Here is a 20,070-nt window from a genome sequence, read left to right as displayed (position 1 = left end):
AACCGGAAGATAATACTTTAATTTTTTTTTCTAATTTGCAAAAGCAGTCCTATTACATCAAATACGGATTTACAAGATACAAGAAAAAAGTGATTCTTTCAAAGCATTAATGAATTCCTCAAGTTTTCATCCCACTGAGATAAAAGATATTTAGCTGTAAGCTACTGCAAGCTCTCCTGTCATGATTTGATATAAGCAAAGGTCCATCTCTAAAACTATTAAAGTTTATGATTCCTGACACCAGTTTCATCTGGGCATTTTTCCTACTAAGACTTTAGTAGTAGTTCAGCTACTCATTTTCATGTTCTGTGTGCAGGCATTCAAATCCACGTGCCAGACACTGAAGACTGAAATCCTAAAACAAAGTATTTGCTTCTAAATCATGTCACCTCTTTGAGGAGTAAGTATTGCTGCCTACTGTATATTACACTGAGCTTTTCTATTTATACATTCTCCAGCCCCTCAATAAAATTTGAAGGGGCGCTGCTCTAACATGCTGTCTGCCAAAAGCATCTCAGCTGTATTCACTGCTATTATTATGTGCATATACTTTACATTATCTGATAGCATGTAAAAACATATTCAGGTTCTGTCCAGATATAAAATACTAAATGAGGCATAACTGCAAATAAGGCAGAGAGAACCTTCCATTTTTGTCATTTGACAAACCAAATAACAGATACTGACAGGATAAAAAGAGTATGCAGGAAATGGAACTTACTTAAACTCCACTACAGAAGCTGGATCTTCTCTATCTAAAACTGCACATATGAGAGGATTTTGTATGGCTAATTACTTGGATGGATCCCATACAGATCTCTAGGATCTTTGTTAAAAAATATAATCCAAGCCCCAATACCTGCTTGCTCTATTTCTGGGCATAGTTTTAGAGTTGATATTTTCCAAGAAATGGACTTTACCTTCATCATAAAACTAGTCTCTTAGAGAAGAACAACAGGGCCTCACCTCCCCCCAGTTTTCTTTTAAAGGGGAGGTTGGGAAGAAGGTTGTCAACAGATTATTAAATTTTCTGGACTGGCTCAAGTCAAACTGCCTAAATTAAATGTCTCTGGCTTCATGTCCTCTTGCTTGGAAGAGTGAGACCAAAGACAGATTTCTCATCCTTGTTAGATGAGTTGGTCTTAGTGGTCAAGTGAGCCCTTTAAGCCATGCCTAGAAAGGGAAGGAGATGTGCAATGCAGAAGATTCTGCAACCCTACCTAGAACACTGGCATTAAGTTTCTATTAAAAATATATCCACAAGAATACTGCAATATAGGACTCCAAGCAAAAGTGGTGAGGTGATGTAGTCACACTGTCTTGAGATGACGAACTGATGTTTTCCAGGTCTTGCAAGGGTTTTGCTACGTTTGAATTGTACTTTGGCTTTTTATTTGAGCTAAACAAAGTGAGACAACAGCTTAATATTTCTCAAAAAAAGAATAAATCCAGATGCAATATCATACATATTGGGAGGGGGGGTGCCTCCACAATGCCAAAGTTGCCACAAATGGTATTACTGTTCCTTTTGCACTCCTTTTTCTGCACTCGTGACAGGAGAGCGTTATTCCCCAGATGGACACAGTTATTACCTGGATAAATGCTGCTCGAGAGATTCATCGTTTGCAGGTAGTTATGGCAGCGTTCTTTATGTTCTTCCAGAGAGCTGCGCTGCTTATAACTGCGACCACAGTATCCACACTTATGGGGTTTGCCAACTGGAGGAAACACAATCAATTATGAGATTCAGATGAGGTATTCAACGGCGTATTAAAAATGGTAATGACAACAGGAAAAAAGCCCACTCCTAAAATAAAGCCATGCTGTGGTGAACTGAAGAAGGATTTCATCAGTGTAAAAAAAATCTAAATGAAAACAGAACTAATGGAAAATTAGTGATATATCTTTACATCAACAGGCCAATTCTGTGGGTGCTGCAAGCTGATTTTAGATGATCCACATCAGATAAAGACTGCAACTCTAAATCTTTAAAAGCAGCATCTACACAAGTTAGAAACGGAGACACCTTCAAAGGTCTGAAAGTATTTGCTTTATTGTCTATACCCACAGAGACTGCCAGTGGGGGTGTAGGTAGCGACTTGCCCACGGCTGGATGTCAATTCTGATGTAAAGAGAACCAGCTCAACCCTTTTAAGACAATTTTAGATTCTGCATGTTTTCTGTTTCTGGAAATTCAAGAGAAGTGGCATGAAAATTTCTTTTCTGTATTACACCAATCCAGGTCTAGCTAATTCTAGGAATTTCACACCAATACTGTTTTGTGTACTTTTGGACTTGAATTTTCTGTCTTAATGTGACAAGGCCGTCACCTTACACATGATTTAACAACTTTAGATGGTTGCACAGTTTAATTTTTGAATTTTATTTACAAATTCTTAGGTGAAAATCAGATTCAGACATCCAACTTGTTTTATAATGTATTGATGTCAATTTACCAATTGCAGGAAATAATCACTATCTACAGTTTATGCACTGTCTCTCCAACTACAGAATCCTCATAGTTTGCTAAAAGTGTCTAGGTGCAATTTCATATACATATATATATATATATATGAAGAATTATGTTTCAAACTGTGCATCTATGAAAATCAGTAACAGCAAAGGAGAGGGAGGCAAAATACTGTTTTAAGTCTGTGCTTTCCTCAATCAGGCTGAGACCAAACCAGAGAACTGGAAATTATTTTGGACAGCTGGGATCAACACTAAGGATTTTATTATGTTATTTAATATGTGTGCTAGAAAAGAATTTCCTTAGTTTTGTGCAGCACAAAAACACCACTTTGAGAGCTCTCCTTTTGCCACCCAGAACTTGGTCCCAAAGCCAACTTTCACAAGTAATGTTACCAGCATCAATTCCAGCAATGTGTATTGGAGGTCTCCCATCCAAATAACAATTTGCATTTGCAGCTTAGCTTGGGAAACTAGATGAGACTGCAGTCTGCTTTTAAAGGCACTTAAATGTGCTAAATTGGTTTTACTTCACAAAAGGTATGTGACTATGGCTTCTGTCAAACAATGACAGGTTCCTGTTAATGGAAAAGTGCAGCTATTCAAAAATATTTACTCATATCCATATTACTGTTGAGATAAGACACTAAAAAACTCCATCATAGTCCCCTTTTGTGGAAGATTATCATCTTTCTTTCTCCCACCCTCTCCCTTCTCCACACTCTTTCTCTTTAAAAGTATGTGTAATAACAAGGTGCAACAAATAATGCTGTAGGTTGTGTTCACTCCTTAGGTTGAGGATGACTACCAGACTGTGTTTCAACTTATATATTATCTCTTACCCTAAAAACGTTCATCAGCTCTAACTCATGTTCGTACTTCCATGAAATGGATTACTCACATAAGTCTTGTAAGATGAAACCCTAATACAGAAACTTTGAATCATCCAAGAAGTATGGGAAAAAAAACAGGTCTTCTGGTGAAGGGTCATGAAGATGTGTTTAGTCATTTCTTTGCTGCTAACACACTGTGGCCAGCTCACAGCTTGGTTAACCCCAAAATGGGGCTCCGTGCCTCTGCAGGATGAGAAGACCTTAGTGGCCACCCTTATCGCCTCGACAGGGGTGCTGATGAGCACCCCTGGTTAGTCCCATACCTTCACTTACCTGAGTGAGTCCTCAGGTGTCCCGTGAGGGCATCCCTGCGACGGCAAGCGTAGTTACACAGGTGACACTTGAAGGGCTTTTCACCTGAGTGCAACTTTATGTGGCGCAGAAGGTTGCCCTTCTGTGTAAAGGAGGCTCCACACTGATTGCACTGGAAAGGGCGTTCTCCTATGGGGAGAAGAGGAAAATACATGAGAACAAAAAAGTCTTACACGGTAACAAGAGAAAGATTTCAGTGAGAAAGTTGTTTTCTCACTGCTGCTCTGTGACTTCCACCGGCTGCAGGTTTGATATAACATGAGGCTTTCAGACTAAACCTGCCAGTTTCTTAATGCTTCACTGGCTGGGTCAATTTGATCTGAAAATCTAATTTTTTTTTTCTAAATCAGAATGGCACATCACAATGCAAATTCAAACTCATTTAAATAAAGTGACTGCAACATTTTGTGTTGAAGAGCCACTCTTCCTGATCAGCAGTTTTGGAATAAACCAATATCCAATTTTGCATGTTGTGGCATTTGGTGGGGTTTTTAATGTGGCTTTTTTCAAAGGGTCTTTAAAATATGCCACTGAAGCAGCAAAATAAAAAGGAAACTCATTAAAAATGCATTTCAGGATCACAAGTTCATTTCAGCGTTACATTCTTATATTTAAATGAAAGGCACTTCATTATAACAGTTATAATAACTTCTTTTCATTTACATTTTCCCTGTATTTTCCCTTTCAATTTCTTCTCCATTACCTGTCTGTCCCTAAGCAGCCAAATCAGGAAAGAGACAGAGAAAAGAGAGAAAGAGAGAGAGCAAAATCACAGAAGTTAAGACAGTGCAAAGGAAGCCCTGTACTTCCATGCCAAAGTCCTAATCCTTCTCTAGGTAAGGTATGGACAGAGGAGTTGCACAAATAGGCTCTGATGGTCCACACTTTGGACAGACATGGAGAAAAACTCGAAGAGACACAGCCTTGATTTTTCTAAATTGGTGCCTGTTATCAAGGAAATTAATCAATGCCTTTGCAAAAATTAACATGGCTGTTGTTTGCTTTTTAGTGCTGTTTAAAATCAATATGCTCATTTATTAGTTTGTGGTGGGTCTTTTTTTGTTTTCTTTTTGGTTGGTTTTTTTTTTTTTAATTTAAGATTAATGAAGCCTTTGCTGAAATGAGTGGGAAATAAAATATGTTTCCAGTTATACCAGACAGAAACTGCTTCTGCATGCCTGTTTCTCCATAGCTCTCAACTAAGTCAAACCAGGCTTTGAAACTCGTTTGCTGAATTCTGTTTCTCTTAGGCATAAATTTAATCTGCTGTAGTAATTATAATGCAATAACCATATTAGAACCAGCCCAGAGATGACCTGTTTTTAGTTTTGATTTTATTTGCATAACAATAACATTGTATTTAAGATTTCACAGCTGAAGTTAAAATATATATTAAAAAAAAGTTAAATTATTTCTTTCTTCTCTCTCACTTAACCATCATGTATTATTTTGCACACCTAGGATCAACTTTTATGTCCATACATGTGAATATATATGCAGTGTGATCATGTCTGACTTCTGGATAATGCAGCAGAAGAGCTGAAGATCAGTTAGACAGCAGCACAATCCCAACCCAAAAATCTGAAAACCCTGTCATCAGGGCTGGCAGCTTTAGCATTCGGCAAACAGTAAAATGAATCCACTTTATGATAAGATATTTTCACTGGTCAAACAGTTTCAAGCAGGAAAGCATAGTCCCCGTCAACCCAAATGAGCTCATTTTCTTTGTCCATCAAGTAGCTGTAAACTGTGTCCACAACTGGTTCAGCTGCGGTGGCCTACAAAAATGCCAGCATAAGCCTTACAGGACTTTGCAATGTGCTTCATAAGCCATGCACAGTAGTGGTTAGGGAAAAAGAAAACAGGTAAGACACAGAGAGCTGCTTTGTGTCTTAATCTTTGGGGCAGTTACTCAGCATGGAAGGTGTTTTTCAGAAACAGGCTGAAACAGTAATGAAGAAGTCAGTGCATCATGGGGGACACAAATTCAGAAGAAATGGTTAATTCTTACTAATCAGCTTTTCTAGCATTCATTTTTGCTATTTTTATTTAGAGGAGCATAAGAGGAGAAAACAAGGATTGTAAAAGTAGTCCTGGAATGAAATGCAAAGCAAAGTAAGAATGAAATGTATCTCTAGACTACAGGTCTCACAATTACAGGCTGAAACCTTGTGTTGGGTGAACAAGATAGATGCCCCAAAGATTAAGACACAAAGCAGAGGTCAGGGAGCCTTTGCTGGGCTTACAAGGCGGGCATCCTCCATCCTGGTAGTTGCAGCAAGGACAGCCAAGGGCCAGCCAAGATACATGTAACTCTTGAGGGTCTTTCAGTGGTGATGTTGTTTCTCTTGTACAGCAGCATGGGTGCAGGCTCCCTTATATTTGATCCCACTGTAAGTTTTGTAGAAATATTTGGCATGCAGCTGACCTGATAGAATGCTGACATTCACTGATGGAAGGTTACTGGGTCTGGTGACATCCCCTCAAATGAGGATGGGATATGGTGGAAAGAAAAAATATATAATGACTCTTTTTTTTGTTCTTTTAAGTGAGCTTTCTGTGTCATTTTCTCACCAGTTCTGAAGAGCACACACCTATCCTGGGCGGATTTTACCATATGGTGTGTAACCATGGACAAATATGGGCCCAGGAACAAAAACTGCAATGGGACCCTGAATTGAATAATTTAATGAACCACCACTGCAGTGATTTGCAAGCCTTTGTGGGAGCACAGGCCCTGGACCACTTATTTAGTGAAGCATATTTATCATCTTAACTGAAATTTTTCCCATTTCTTAAACAATACGACAAAATCACCTGAGAGACCTGCAGAGATCTCTAGAGCTTGCTTTCGTTTTTTTTTTTTTTTAATGCTCATTCCTCAATGGGCATTAGTTTTCTAAATAAATTCAAGACATTCACACCCAACTAAAAAGATTTAAGTGACGTAACTGGTGACTTAAGTTACAGCACTGTACGTATAAGGAGGCAACACATATACCTATGCACGCACACACATATATGCACATACATACACATAAGTGCACACTGAGCAAGTGAAACCTGAACCTATACACTGAGGTATCAGCACCACCGAGCGGGAGTTTCTTTCTCCTTTCTAGATCTCCTTTTTCCTAAACACCAAGCAAGACAATGGAAAGCTGGAGAAAATCAACGTACCGAAAGGGAAGGAGAGTGAGAAGAGTTGGGCATCTGTGAGGAGGATTTGCTCTGCAGATGGAGCAACAGGTAAGGGGCTAGGAAGCAGTCAGTGCTGCACAGCTGCCTGCAGACAGGAGGGGTCAGAAATATCAGGTGCTGCTCTGCATATCTGCACTTGGCAGGTGTATTCATTAAAAGTAATTATGCCTTTCATCAGGTCAGGCAGTCATTTTATTTTGGCACTTTAGTGTGCTAGAGTTTTGTTCACTTATCAAATATTTATTTAAGAAAACCTCATGGCATATGCAGGTTTTACGTGAATTAGCAGCAAAGTAATTCATTTGCGAGGCTTATTCCTTCATCAGGCATGTATTGAAATGGGCTTTGGCATAGTCAGTTAAATGTCTGTAATAGTATATCCCATTTCTACTTTAATTTTCACAGTGCAGCTGAAAGGAAAAGCAGTCACCACTGTTTCCTCATGACGTCCCTTTAATTTAAACTACCAGCTCCAAACTTCCACTCCCTTGCCAGCCCCTGAAAAACTACCTGAGCTCCCTCAAAGAGGCTGCTCAGGAGAGGAGCTGAGAACAAGGTGGGAGGGAAAGCAAAGGCATTCTTTCCACAAAGGGACCCAGGAACAACACTCCACATCCTTTAGTTTTACTAAGTGCAAAAGAAGGATGTTGTCCTGAGCAAAGTGCCTCTTGTGGGGTGCTTCCACTGTAAGCTTGAACTACACTCCCTGATTAAAAGAGGGTCTTGTTGGCAAGGGGAGGGCTCTGCAAAGTGTGCAGAAGTCTTGGAGTGACAGTTCTTGTGTGGCAGCACCCTTGAGCACTCTTGGCAGGCACACAGGTCCCTCTGCCAGGCAAGGAGTTCGGGCAACTGACTTTCTGTGCCAGGGAAAAGACCTGGCACCCAGTGAGGCAGCCCCTGGGGATGCTGTCACAGGGACCAGGCAGCCCAGCTCATTCTTCAGTCTGCTGGGTACCAATGAGTGCTTTAAACAAAGGCAGCTCTGCCCACTGCCTCCCTAAAGTCAGGTGTATCCTTACACAAAGCATTCAGCCCTGGTGCAAGCACTGGCAGGGACCCTCAGGACCCAAAACAGCTCTTCTGAAGCAGCAACAGGAGATTATCTTTTAAATAAAAAAGCAGTCTGCTTAAACAAGCACGAAGACTTCTACCTCTAAGTACATTTTAAGTTGCAACATATTGTTTCAACTACTACAGCGTCCCCTTCAAGCCCACGGGTCTTTTTAAAAATGTACAAGTAATTTTCATATACATTTTATCAACTTCTAAATGATCATATTAACATTTAATTAAAAAAAAAAGGAAAACAATCAACCATCAAGCACTTTATTGTATCTAGGATGTAGGCTACAGCCTCTGTTCTGAGAACTAGCTGTGGCTTTTCCAATAAAGATAATTATCTGCTCTTCTCTGACAGAGGGATTTTTCTCATGGAAGCGAAGAGTACTTGGAAGCAGGCAATGTAACAGTACTGCTTCTGAAGGTGGCTAACCCATGTTACATTAGCAGATCCCACCCTTCCATAGCTTGAACAGACACAGTTACAATGAAAGACAGTAACGCTGGGGGGGGGGGAAGGACAACATTCGGGGTCTCTTCCTGGATCCTCTCCATAAAACTCCGAAAATGCTCTGCTAATCTCAAGCATTAGTAACTTTGGGGAAGTTGTTTAAGCATGACTGTGGACATGTGGAGGAAGAAAGTATCCATGTGTTTACTGGCACGATTATTTCAGTGGAATCTAACTATCAAACAGGTTGTTCTTACCTTAAAAATATTTTAAAATTCCCTCTCACTTGAATATTCATGCAAAAAATGCCAAATACTCTATTTATTTTCAAAGTAACTTGTATGGCACAACACTAGAGTTCAGTTCTCATCTGATTATGGATGATATTAGAGTTTAGATTAGAAGTCTAATTTTTAGACAGCTTATATATCAGGCAAGGTGAGACTCACCCTGGTCTTTACTTCTTCATTTGTTTCAGCCTCTTCATTTTTGGACTCTGAGACTATTCAGAATTAGAAAATTGAGGCAAGACATTTACAGCACTGTATAATGAAAAGCCATCCCTATGGATGTCTTTTTTTTATGTCTCTTTTAGCATGTCAGAGGAAACCCTTTAGTGCGGATTTGACCAGTGACAATACCTGTTTTTACTCCATGAAACATTGGACATACAATTAAACCCTTTTTTACTATGACTGCCAATACCATTCTCTTAACATGTATTTTACCAGTCACTTTCATAATCACTGATCCATAATGAGCTTTGTTGCTTTGTTGGAAACATTACAATTGGGTCCATTTCAGAGTTAAACCCAACAAATGGGTTTGTCTTCAGCAATTCTTAGAAATTCCTTAGAAATTAAACAAGACTTACACATCTTCTTTACCTTTTTTTTTAAATTGATTTTTTGTAGCTTCAAACCAAAAAAACAGCACAATTTCTAGCCCAATACATGGACTTCCATGAAGAAGTCTCAATTCCTGTGCTGTCCAAAAGAGTGTACCAAAATAACTGAGTTACAGATAGTCACTAATGCTGTATTACCTTACAAGAGGCAACATGTGCATGACACAGAAAATAAGTCTTAGTTACTAATATGTGGCCGATTCTTGTCAACTAAAGGAAAAACTATGTCAGGCCTTACCAGTGTGGCTTCGTTTGTGAACCATGAGCACATTGGGACCGATGCAAATTATCCCACAGATATCACATTTTAGCTTTCCGTTAGGAAGTCGAATGCCTCCAACTCCTGACATAGCCTTGCTGCCTGGGCCATTGTGTGAGCCATTCATTTTCTCTCCTGTAGCATCAAGCATTCGTAAATCCTCTGCACATTCTTCCCCATTCATTTCACAGGCACGCCCATTCTCTTCATCACTATGAGTCTCTATTTTAATATTACCAGCTGAAAAAAAACAATACAGGATGCCACTCAGTTTTGTTACAGAACAAATATTGTGGCAAATAAACAAGCACATGAAAGGAGTTAACTTCTAAACAGCATGTACAATATATCTGAACAACGAAAGCTATGAACACAACTAAAATTCTATGGGCAATGTGATGAGTTTGTAACACATGTAGCAAGAACAGTGAATATCAGTAAAACAAATACGAGGCATCCAGGTAGCTGGGAACCCAAACAACATTACAAGTTCGTCTCTAGGTCACTTTGAGATTTTTGCATTTATAGATTTCATTTTGACAATTCAGGCTAACTGGAATGAAACTTAAAATGAATTCACTTCGCAGGGGTTTGTCAGAAACAATTGTGAAAGTAAGTAATCGAAGACAATGGATGAAAATGAACAGAAAATGCAACATTCTCCGCTTGGTGGGAAGATCCCAAGTGTTGTACTGAATCCAAATATTTGGAATTCGATGGGGTAAGCAAGGACAATGGGAAAGCAAAGAGTACAAACACTGATAAAGAAACCAGGGTAGAGAAGGATGGAAGGAAGAATTTAAGAGCAAGAAGTAGCACTGCAGGAAATTAGAGGAGTGATAATGGTGTTTTAGGACAGAAGGATTAGGATTGATGAGTAATAGGAGAGGATTTCCACAGCCATGAGCTACTATTAATAACCAGTCAAATCAACAAAGGTGGGCGAGGGAACTGTTATGACTTTATTGGATAAATCCTTTGCGTTATAATCCCATAAGTGACAGTTGCTTGCAGTCAGAAGAAGAATTCGTGTGTGAATTTGTCATAGCCTCACATGTGGTAACTCAGAGGCTATGAACACAGCAAACTTTAAGGAAAAGGGACAAAATTCAGACTAGTTCATGGTAATATTCATTGGTCTTCTCTCCACAGGACAGTATGATGTTTTGTGTAGGAAAAAAGCAATCTTTGCTGTTAATTCTTGTTTTTTCTGATCTAGTAATTTTGGTGAAAAAATACTTCTTCATTAGGCTGAAAAAGGCCATTTCATTGGTCAAAGTCTTACTTTCCACACCGTAGAAAACCTCTTCCTTCACCCCATCCCACACCAAAGCTGGTCTGTTTTATCCAATAAAATTCAGGTCTTTTCCTTCTATGGAATGGCAGTTTCATGGTAGCCTCATTCAAAAGTGGTGGTGTAATAATAATAAGCTATGGGCAATAGTTACCTCAGGGCATTAAAGACCCTGATATTCCTTTGAAAGGGAAAGGTTTGACAAACTCTTCTCTGATACACCCTGCAACCTCCCACATGTCCCAGAAGGACTGCATGGATGTGACTGACAAGAGTATCTAACTCAAAATCTTACTGGTAAACAGAAGCCTAAAGGTGTTCACATTTCTGAATACTGCTTGACTGGATACCTTTTAAAAAGTCTACCAATCTAGGCATTTTAATGATTTTTCAGACACTGCATTTTTAATAGAAATCATATGCAAGACAGAATAAGCGCATATCATAATAAGCAGTTTTCCCTTAAAACATATGTCCTAAAAAGGGGAATAACGTAGCCATATGGAAAAAAAAAATCAATGACCAAACAATGATTTACAAAGATGGCATAACTGGCTAAAGAGAAGTGATTCTGCAAATTTAGTGGACTACAACCCCATATTGCTGTTTTCACCATGGCAAACAGAAGCAAAAGAATTATTTGGCTTGAGCATATTACAAGATTTTCCATAATTTACACACCAATTTTTCCTTTTAATATTAATAAGTAATATAATGCAATAATAACAATTAATAAATACACATACTTATGCAAAACAATTATAAGCTCCTTGCCTGCCAGGGATTTGGAGAAGGTGGCTTTTGAAGCAGATTTTCTATTAAGTTAAAACAAAATATATATGAACAAAGCCAAAAGATCAGACTACTTAAGCTCTTTGGTAGTATATGCAGTACATTATTCAGAAGTGAAATGACACAAACAAAAGTCATAAAAATAGGAACTAGATGGAAATGCTCTGTAGTGAGCTGAGTTTGCAGTATACTTACTGGAAAAAGATTTGGGAATTATTGCATGAAAGTCCCTAAAGCCTTCCGCCCCGTATGCAGCTGCAATAAAGAAGGCAAACAAGAGGCTGGTTTGTGGTACTGCTAGCAGTAAATATAAAAGAAGATGGCATTATTGCTATCAGATAAATACCTAGGAGAAAGACAGAACTACCATCACAGAAGCAACACAAGTAGTTTAGGATGAAGGAGGAACAGCAGCAGGACAGCTGGCAGGGGGAATCCTGACTTGTCTAGAACAATTCCCATTTGTGAAAATGCCCTTTTCTTCCAAAGCAGCCAGCAAGTTTTATCATGTTTTCTAAATGCATGTCTCTTGGGTATTCCCCGGCTTAGCATATTAATTCCTGCTGAAGTCAAGAGAAACTTTTGCTAACGTGTCTCAAAAGGGTCAATGCAGGTCCCCACAGTGCAGCTTCCTCAGAATTTATGTTTTGCCAATATGCTCTTTCTTATACTTTCTTGTTTCTAGTCTCTGTTATTATAAAAAGTGAAACTGAATTATTTTCTTCTCACGCCTGCTGGTCTTATGCAATGGAAGAAGAGGGGGTGCAATTTTACATATATATACTTTTGTGTATATTGGCATATTTTTTTTTTGTACTTATAAGGTTTGTCCTCACAATGTATCTACAAAAAAAGTAGTTACACAAATATACTATACCCTGTATATTATGAGCAGCCACATACGAATTAAAATGCCATTGGGCACACTGATGCAGGTAATGATGGAGTTCATTACTTGGTATAAGCAATGATAGGGATATTGATCCAGTCAATCTTCACTAAAGCTCTCTGCAGCTGTGCCCCTGGACTGCTGCAGCCCTACTGCTCAATGAATGTCCCCACGCAGACCAGGCTGGATACCCAGGATGCCTTACAAGCACATCCATTTGGCAGTGCAGCTCATGGCAGGAGCTCAGTTCAGGTGCAGAGTTCCCTTTGTCAGTGAGAGCTGATGGACAGTGAGGCCACCCAACACACCCTGCGTCCCCACAGAAATCTTACAGGTCTAATTAACAAACAAAATATCTCCATGTTCAAACTTAACACTTGCAAACATGTCTGCTATATGAAAACTAGTGAAGTGAGCCCCACTGATGCAGGAGACACAACAGGAGAGAGAAATAATTTCAATAAAAATAATAAGGACTTTTATTAAATCTGAATAAGAAATGGGAATGCAGAGTATACTTTCTTTTTCTTTTTTTTTTCCTAGGGACTTATACTGGAAATAACAGTGTTTTCTACTTCTTTTGTGATAGAGATTCCTGTCCCTCTCCTGCCACAGTGGGGAGGTACAAAGATGTGATACATACCCGTGAATCATATTTTTCAGATGCACTGATCAAGAACATACTCAGCATTTGTACAGGTTTCTCAAACAGTTACTCAATACAGTCTTTGTAGAAATGATTTCTTTGCACATCTGCATCTATATACACACATGAAGACATTACTTAATTCTATAATAAATCATGGTAATAATTTCTCATTGGCTCTTCTAACACCATTAAGAAATTACTCATTAATTAATTTACTTCAATTTGGTTGGAGGTAACCTTAAAAGGCTATGGATTTTACTCCCTTTGTACACATTACTGCAATTCAGGGGAGTTTAACACAAACCCACTTTTCTGTGCAAGGAGTGTGGAGTGCTTTGGTGTCGCTGAACTGACAGCTCTCCCCCACTGCCTTTTCACCTATCCAGATTGTGGAGAAGTACCCAAAAGCAGGATACTCTTATGCTCTATGATGTTTACTGGAAACTTCACTCAGGATTTTCTGAAGAGCGTTTGAAATTTATGTTAAAAAGACTGGTCTACATTCTATGGCTAAAGTTGGTTTATTCAAGCCTTAGGAAAAAAAAAAAGTGATATGTCAAAGGGGGGGGGGGGAGGGGGAGATGATATAATTTATCACTGAAGAGCAGCGTAGCTGGCTTCGCACCAGACTCGGGCTAGGACAATCAGGAAGGCAGGATGGTATGAGAGGAGACAGAGTCACACTTCCCTGGAAAGAGTTGAGCAATGTGAAGAGGGAAGGGAGGTGTTTTGCAATGAGTGAAAGAGTCAATAGTGAGGAGAAAGGAGAAACCAAACAGACCTCCTGGAAAACTGGACGTAGAGGGTGGCTTTCGAAGGACAGAGAAATAGGCAGCTGGAAAAAAGAGGCATGTGAAGAATTAGTAATTTGTTCTCAATCTGTTGCCAATTTACCTTCTCTTCTAGCTGTGGGACTCCCTCTCAGATGTGAAATCCTTTCAGTTTTGTGAGACTTTTGCACCAGCATAGGTCTAAGTACCTGGGTAAATTCCATTTGGAAGGGGGCATTCACCTCCCAAGTCATATTCTTCTTCAGTGGGATTTTTAAAGAGAAAAAAGCATGAGACTTGGCTATCAAAGAAATTTAGAGAGTAACAGAGAAAAAGAAATCATACTGAAGTTTCTGTGGCATTTAAACAATAGAGAGTTCCCTTACTCCCTTTTATTTGTAGTGGGGTTTGACCCTTTATCCTAGTAGGTACTTAACTGTATCTTGTGGCATATATACCTGCCTTTAAGAACTTATCCTTTAGCCTTCCTTTTAAAATAACCCAGATAACCCGATTTTGGCTCCATGCAATGTCTTGCTTGTACTTTGTAGCCAACAGCAGAGAAAGATCTCTCTTCAAGTTGCTGCAAATAGTTTGGGTGCATGTAATTTTTTGTTTGAATGGTCTGCTTGACAAGCCAGAAGTATTTTGTTGATGTTAGTTGATGTTTGTTTAAACGGTAGCTTTAAAGTCCGACAAGAGTTCTCATGAAGGCACTTTAACTATTCAAGCAGCAATCATACCTGACTGATATGGACAGTACATTATCACTGTTACAGTGAGAAAAAACTTTTAGCACCATCTTTCTAACAAATGATAGAAAATGTTGCTAAAAAGGCAGAACAAGATGAAAAAAAGCTTATCAAGCCAAAATAAATCACCTCAGCATATTAACATGTGTCAACAAATGCAGAGAGGATCTCTTCTTGTTTACATAGGTACAAAACTCAGAAAACAGAATATTGCCAGCAATTTCACTTGTTATTTCTGATATAAGAAGACATTAACAGTTATTCGGGTTTGTTACAGTGTACCTAAAGTCTAGCACTTGGCTATGGACCTGCAATTCAAACCCTGCCCCTTCCTTTTTACATAGTGGTCATTTACTGTGGTATCAGCTCTGTTTTCAACACCCAAGAGCACTGCAGCTGGAGGATGCCATTCCCAGAAATGCAAGTTGTTTGTCCACAGAATACTTAAGGAGTCATTATTCACCAACCTGACTTGACAACAACAAACCCAATTCTTTAACTTAAATTATGTTTCCATTAATAGTATCTTTCCCTTATGAGCTTCTGAAGGGAGATGAAGAATCATGTAGATGTGAAAAAGGACAACAAAAAGTCTGGGTAGAGGAACCATAATTAGTTATGCAGTGGCTTCAGCCTTTTCCAGTATAATTCAAAAGATACAACAGAACGGAGATGGTACTGATCAAACTAACTGGTTTGAGAAAAAGCAGACATTGAGGTGCTCTTAAAATTACTTTTTCTGCTCTCTCCTTTCTACAAATAGCACTGCATTGCCCTATTAATCAAGCATTTGTGGTGCCTCTCTGTGTAAAATGCTGAAAGATAAAGACTTTTCAAAGGGTAACAAAAATAACAGGAAGAAGAGTAGTGGCGGGAACTGCTGGGACACACCTGCAAGTAGAGCAGACTGGTGCTGACGGATAAGGAGATCCTCCCTGCAGGGTCCATGCTGCTTCCTTTGACTCCAAGTGCCAATCAGGTCTTGGCAGCCAATTTCTTCCCTACTCTAATTTTGGCTTTCAATCAAATGTATATTATTCCAGAAACACGGGCGTGCACAGATAAGCTATCTCCCATGGGACAACTGGTGTGAGGAGCTCCACCCATGCCATCACCCACGACTGCTGTTTCTCCCTGCTGCTGGCTGTGGGGAGGTGTCCACTCAGTGTGCCAGCACCAGCGCCCATCAGCATGCACAGCTCGTTCTCAGCAGCAAGGAGCAGGAACTGTGCTTCACTGCATTGCAAAGCACATCAACACCTTTATTCCAGGGGCTGAAATGAGATCAAACTGTTCAGAATGGAAACAAGTGAACAAAACAACCAACAGAGTATGTTCTCTCTAGGTACAAAAAGTGACTTCTGCTTCATTGTGCAGACTCCCAGTAACCTCCCGTTAGTTACCTGCAGGAATCCTCTAAAGCACCAGTAAAGACAGACAGAAAGATAGATTCAAAGACAGATTCAAGTAATGCCCTCAAACATACTTATACACTTGAAGCTAGGTGCCTTTTATATATCTTTCTAAATTTGTGTTTCAGCAGGAAACGATTTGTAACCAAGACAAGGGGCTGATCTAGTTCATATTTCTTGTCTTTGATGTGCTACTTGCTGGTACATTTTGTACTGGATTCAAGTTGTTTTTCCCAAGGACTGAAAACTACCTGGCTGCTTGATGTTCAACATCTGAACTACAAGTAAAACTAAGTTTTAAAGGCAAGAGAAAGAGCATTATCAAGAAATGCCATGTTAAACCTGTTTTTCAAGTTCCACATGTACGTGTAACCCATGGTTCCTCTACTGGAAGTTCTCTATATCTTTTACTGGTTGCATGATGGAGAAGCTAAGGGAACTGCTGCAGACTTGCTGGTAACAGGCTTTATTGACACTTTTCTGCTTTGAGAAGTAAGCTGGGAAGATTTTCACACTGGAGAGAAAAATTTGCTGACAAATGATGGTAAGAACAACAATTCTCATCCTTACAGTCTTTGTCTATTCTGCTTCTATCAGATTTTTTTAACATGGGCATTAAAGGATGAGGAAGTAGCAGAAGGGCCTTTAGTACGAAATTTTTAAAAAGCAAAGTAACCTTAAGTAACAAGGGAAAACACTGAGATAAAAACACTACCATATATGAAAACATTCTCAGCTCACACAGGTATATCTGTGTGAATACTCTTGCTTTACATGCTGAGACTGCATTCTCCAGCAACATTACAGGCACAAACATGGTGACATGCTCTTTCCCACACAGCAACAGTTACTCAAAAACAACAGAGCCTCAGATATATGATATTCTAAAATTTTAAGGCATCTCCCTTCTCTAATCCTCCCATAAAGCATGCTTTAGTGAAATTCATGAGTGTTAACACGTCCTCAGCTAATGCAACAAAATTCTATCTAAAGGCAGTTGCACGTGGCAGCTGCAAGGACGTGGGGGTAAGTGTGCACAAAGAATAGTGTTTTGGAGAAGAGGAATGACTATGTTGATATTCAACAGGCAGACCAAAGAAGCTCCTCGCAGATGGGAGAGACAGCCAGGCTATTCCATGAAGCCAGGCTGTCATGGCTAGAAATTGTCCTCACCTGGGCATTACTGTGGGAATCCCTAAAAAGAGCAAAGGGCTTAAAAATACAGAAACTCAATTAAAAAACAGCAACACATTTAAGGTGATCATTACAAATAATTAATGTGAACTGTCGTTAGAGGGGGAATTTCCAGCTTGCCTGATCAAGAGAAAAAGCCTGTGAAATCTGAACACGCAAAGATAGTATTGGTCAGGCCTGTACCAGCTGAAGGCAACAGTTGTTACCCTGCACAAGAAAACTACCACTTGGGATCAGTGAAGTGCCCTTGGTTGTGTAGTTTGGGGAAAGGCAAGGAGATGAACTGTTTTGTCTATTGCTTCAGAGCACCAACATTTGCCCTGCGCTGAACGCAAAGTTAGCCCTTCCATGCAAACTTCACTCTTTACATGTGCCAGTTCAGTGAGCTGCTTGTGTGTCTTTAATTTCACCCCTGGAATGGCTCAGGAACAGGCAAGTCCATCCATGTTAACAACTAATGTGCTGTGCCTTTGCTATCAGTGAAACAGCCACAGGGACTTTTCCAGGGACCATTTAGGTACCATGAAGATGCCTTGGCAACATTTTCACAAGTGTCCATAGTTCCTCAGCTGTCAAAGGGTCAGTAGATCTAAAATTAGACAAAGCAGCTGTGTTTAGGTTTGGGAAGGTGCCTTTGGATGCTGTGCCAAGGCTGAACATTGTCAGTCTTCTCTTTTGAGAAGAGTTGAGAGGTTGAAATGGAGAAGAACTTAGCCATTTCAGCACTTGAGAGGGAATACACTATGAAAATTTTATTATCTTGACTACTCTGACAACAAATTGCTGAGCAGAGTCTTCTGTGTCCCCCTCATCAGACACAGGGGAAAAAACCCAGGGATATTGAGTATTTTAAAGTTTATTTTAGAGCATATCAAATATAGTCATCACTTTATGAGTGATAAAGTAGATGTTCTCCCTCAGGACTGTGCAAAGAAAATTATGCTGAGGTACAGAGCCTGTTTTAGGTCTGTTAACCCTGAGCGCCCAGTTATTTTTCTAGATGCTAGTGAAGATCTTTCTTTTTGTGTTGTATAAATATTATCCAAGGTTTTGCAATATAAAATGTTGTTTACTTGATTATAGTGTGCTCAATAGTTCAGGGAAAGGAAATTCTAATCTATGACTTCTGGGGCAGAGGCATAAATTGCTCCACATAAGTCTCAAAGAAATTCTCTCAATGTGCATACACCTGGTAGCTCCTGAGGAGAAAGATTTCAGGGCAAAATTTATTCTTTTCCACCATATATCCAGACAATGCTTTGCTACAGGGACCTGGAGTCCCCCTCAGGCAATCAATCCTCTTGTGTTGAAATGGCAAGAAACTCCAAACGGTGCTGGTAGACTTTCAAGCACTCAGAGATCTGGATCATTCTGAAAGTCTAATGCAACTAAACTCAGTTTAGTACACATTTTTAAGAGACTTCTTGTCTTTCTTCATTTTTGACTATTTTTCATGCCTGCTGTTTTCTTGTTTTTACCTCAGGAAAAACAAGCACACCTTCCTTTTCCCAAACAGAATCCAACCTTAGCCATATTAGTGCTATGAGAAGTTACCCCTGACATTGGATGCCTCTACTGTGAGGCATGAAACAACTGCAAGGTGAATAGTGTTGCATTGGGTCTTTGAACACAATGCTAAGAGAAAACCCCAGATTTCACTAGCTTTCTGCGAAAGCTGACTCAAAAATAAGGATAGATTATTAAAAATCCCCTCAGTTTCTCCAAAGGATGTGAAGAAAAATATGACAGAGGTTCAGATTAAAAAATTTTCAATATATAAAAGATATTATATCAGGAACAGCATCCTACCTGAACTTCCTAGCTCTGCTCTGTAAGCACACCTCAACTGTGTTTTAAAACTACTGAATTTAGGAGTCCCTATTCCTGTCCTGAAGTGTATCTCCAAAACCAGAAAGGAACTATGCTGCTGAAGAGAACTCCAAGCTGAAGTCTGGTTGAGTTTCTGGTGCAGGTATCACTATGCACCCAGAGGAGAAAGACCAACATGGCAATCTGCTCGGGTGCAGCTTCCTCAAACTCTGAACAGTTCCTCAGCAACGTCTTAGGCTGGTGAGTGTAAAAGGTGTTTAAAAATTACTTTCCAGTGAGTTTCAAACATCAGATTACTCATTCAAGAGAGAGGTAAACACAGTCAAGATCACAATCTTCAGACAGTCACAATCACCATGGTAGGTATCACTCACTATCTTACATCAAAATGCAACCATTTTCTTAACATGGATAGATCAACAAAGCATCCAAGTCGACATGTTGCTGGCAGAGCTTCAAGGGAAAAGGCTTTCAAAATAATAGCTGTTGAACTGAATGCTCTCCAATCGCATCACTTGAATAAATTATCATAAGGAGCCCAAAACTGACTATTATGAATGTGAGAAACCTATATAACTCAGACCACAGAAATTCTTTCATCAAAGCCTCTATTTCTGGATGAGGTACAGAAGAGAATAACCTAATATGGTCTAATTAGTGTTCAAATACTGCTGAAATTTCTCTAAACTCTTCCACTCATTACAATATGCCTACCAGTTACTTTAACATAAATCTTTAACAAATTTCTACAAAAGCAACTAATATTTTGAGGCTCTCCAACTTCAGAAGCTAATGAAATTAGATTATAAGAAAATAGATCATCCCAGAAAATGCTGATCACTCAGAAATCAGACCACTATCTCAAGCTCCATATCTGAATCCTGGACATCCAGTCACCTCAGGAGCACCCTCTGTTTAGCATGCATGTGTAGGCAGG

The 20,070-nt window shown here is 39.4% G+C and overlaps 1 protein-coding gene across 9 annotated transcripts in view; it reads right to left on the bottom strand.

Annotated features, from left to right (window-relative positions):
* The window catches only part of IKZF1 (IKAROS family zinc finger 1), a 110,541-nt gene that overhangs the window by 11,403 nt on the left and 79,068 nt on the right, over window positions 1-20,070 (bottom strand). For 8 of the 9 annotated variants that reach the window (XM_017814958.1, XM_017814960.1, XM_017814957.1 and 5 more), the window contains 4 exons: window positions 11,833-11,892; window positions 9,531-9,791; window positions 3,636-3,803; window positions 1,593-1,718 (listed from right to left, as the gene is read on the bottom strand). In XM_017814958.1, coding sequence (XP_017670447.1) covers window positions 1,593-1,718; window positions 3,636-3,803; window positions 9,531-9,791; window positions 11,833-11,892 — 615 coding nt within the window. The remainder of the gene's footprint in view (window positions 1-1,592; window positions 1,719-3,635; window positions 3,804-9,530; window positions 9,792-11,832; window positions 11,893-20,070) is intronic. The other variant, XM_017814959.1, reaches the window with a different exon arrangement.

Source organism: Lepidothrix coronata, unplaced genomic scaffold (genome assembly GCF_001604755.1).
Source record: "Lepidothrix coronata isolate B3197 unplaced genomic scaffold, Lepidothrix_coronata-1.0 Scaffold47, whole genome shotgun sequence".
NCBI lineage: Eukaryota > Metazoa > Chordata > Aves > Passeriformes > Pipridae > Lepidothrix > Lepidothrix coronata.
Note: the sequence above shows the minus strand (reverse complement) of the source record. Positions and strands in the feature narration are given on the sequence as shown.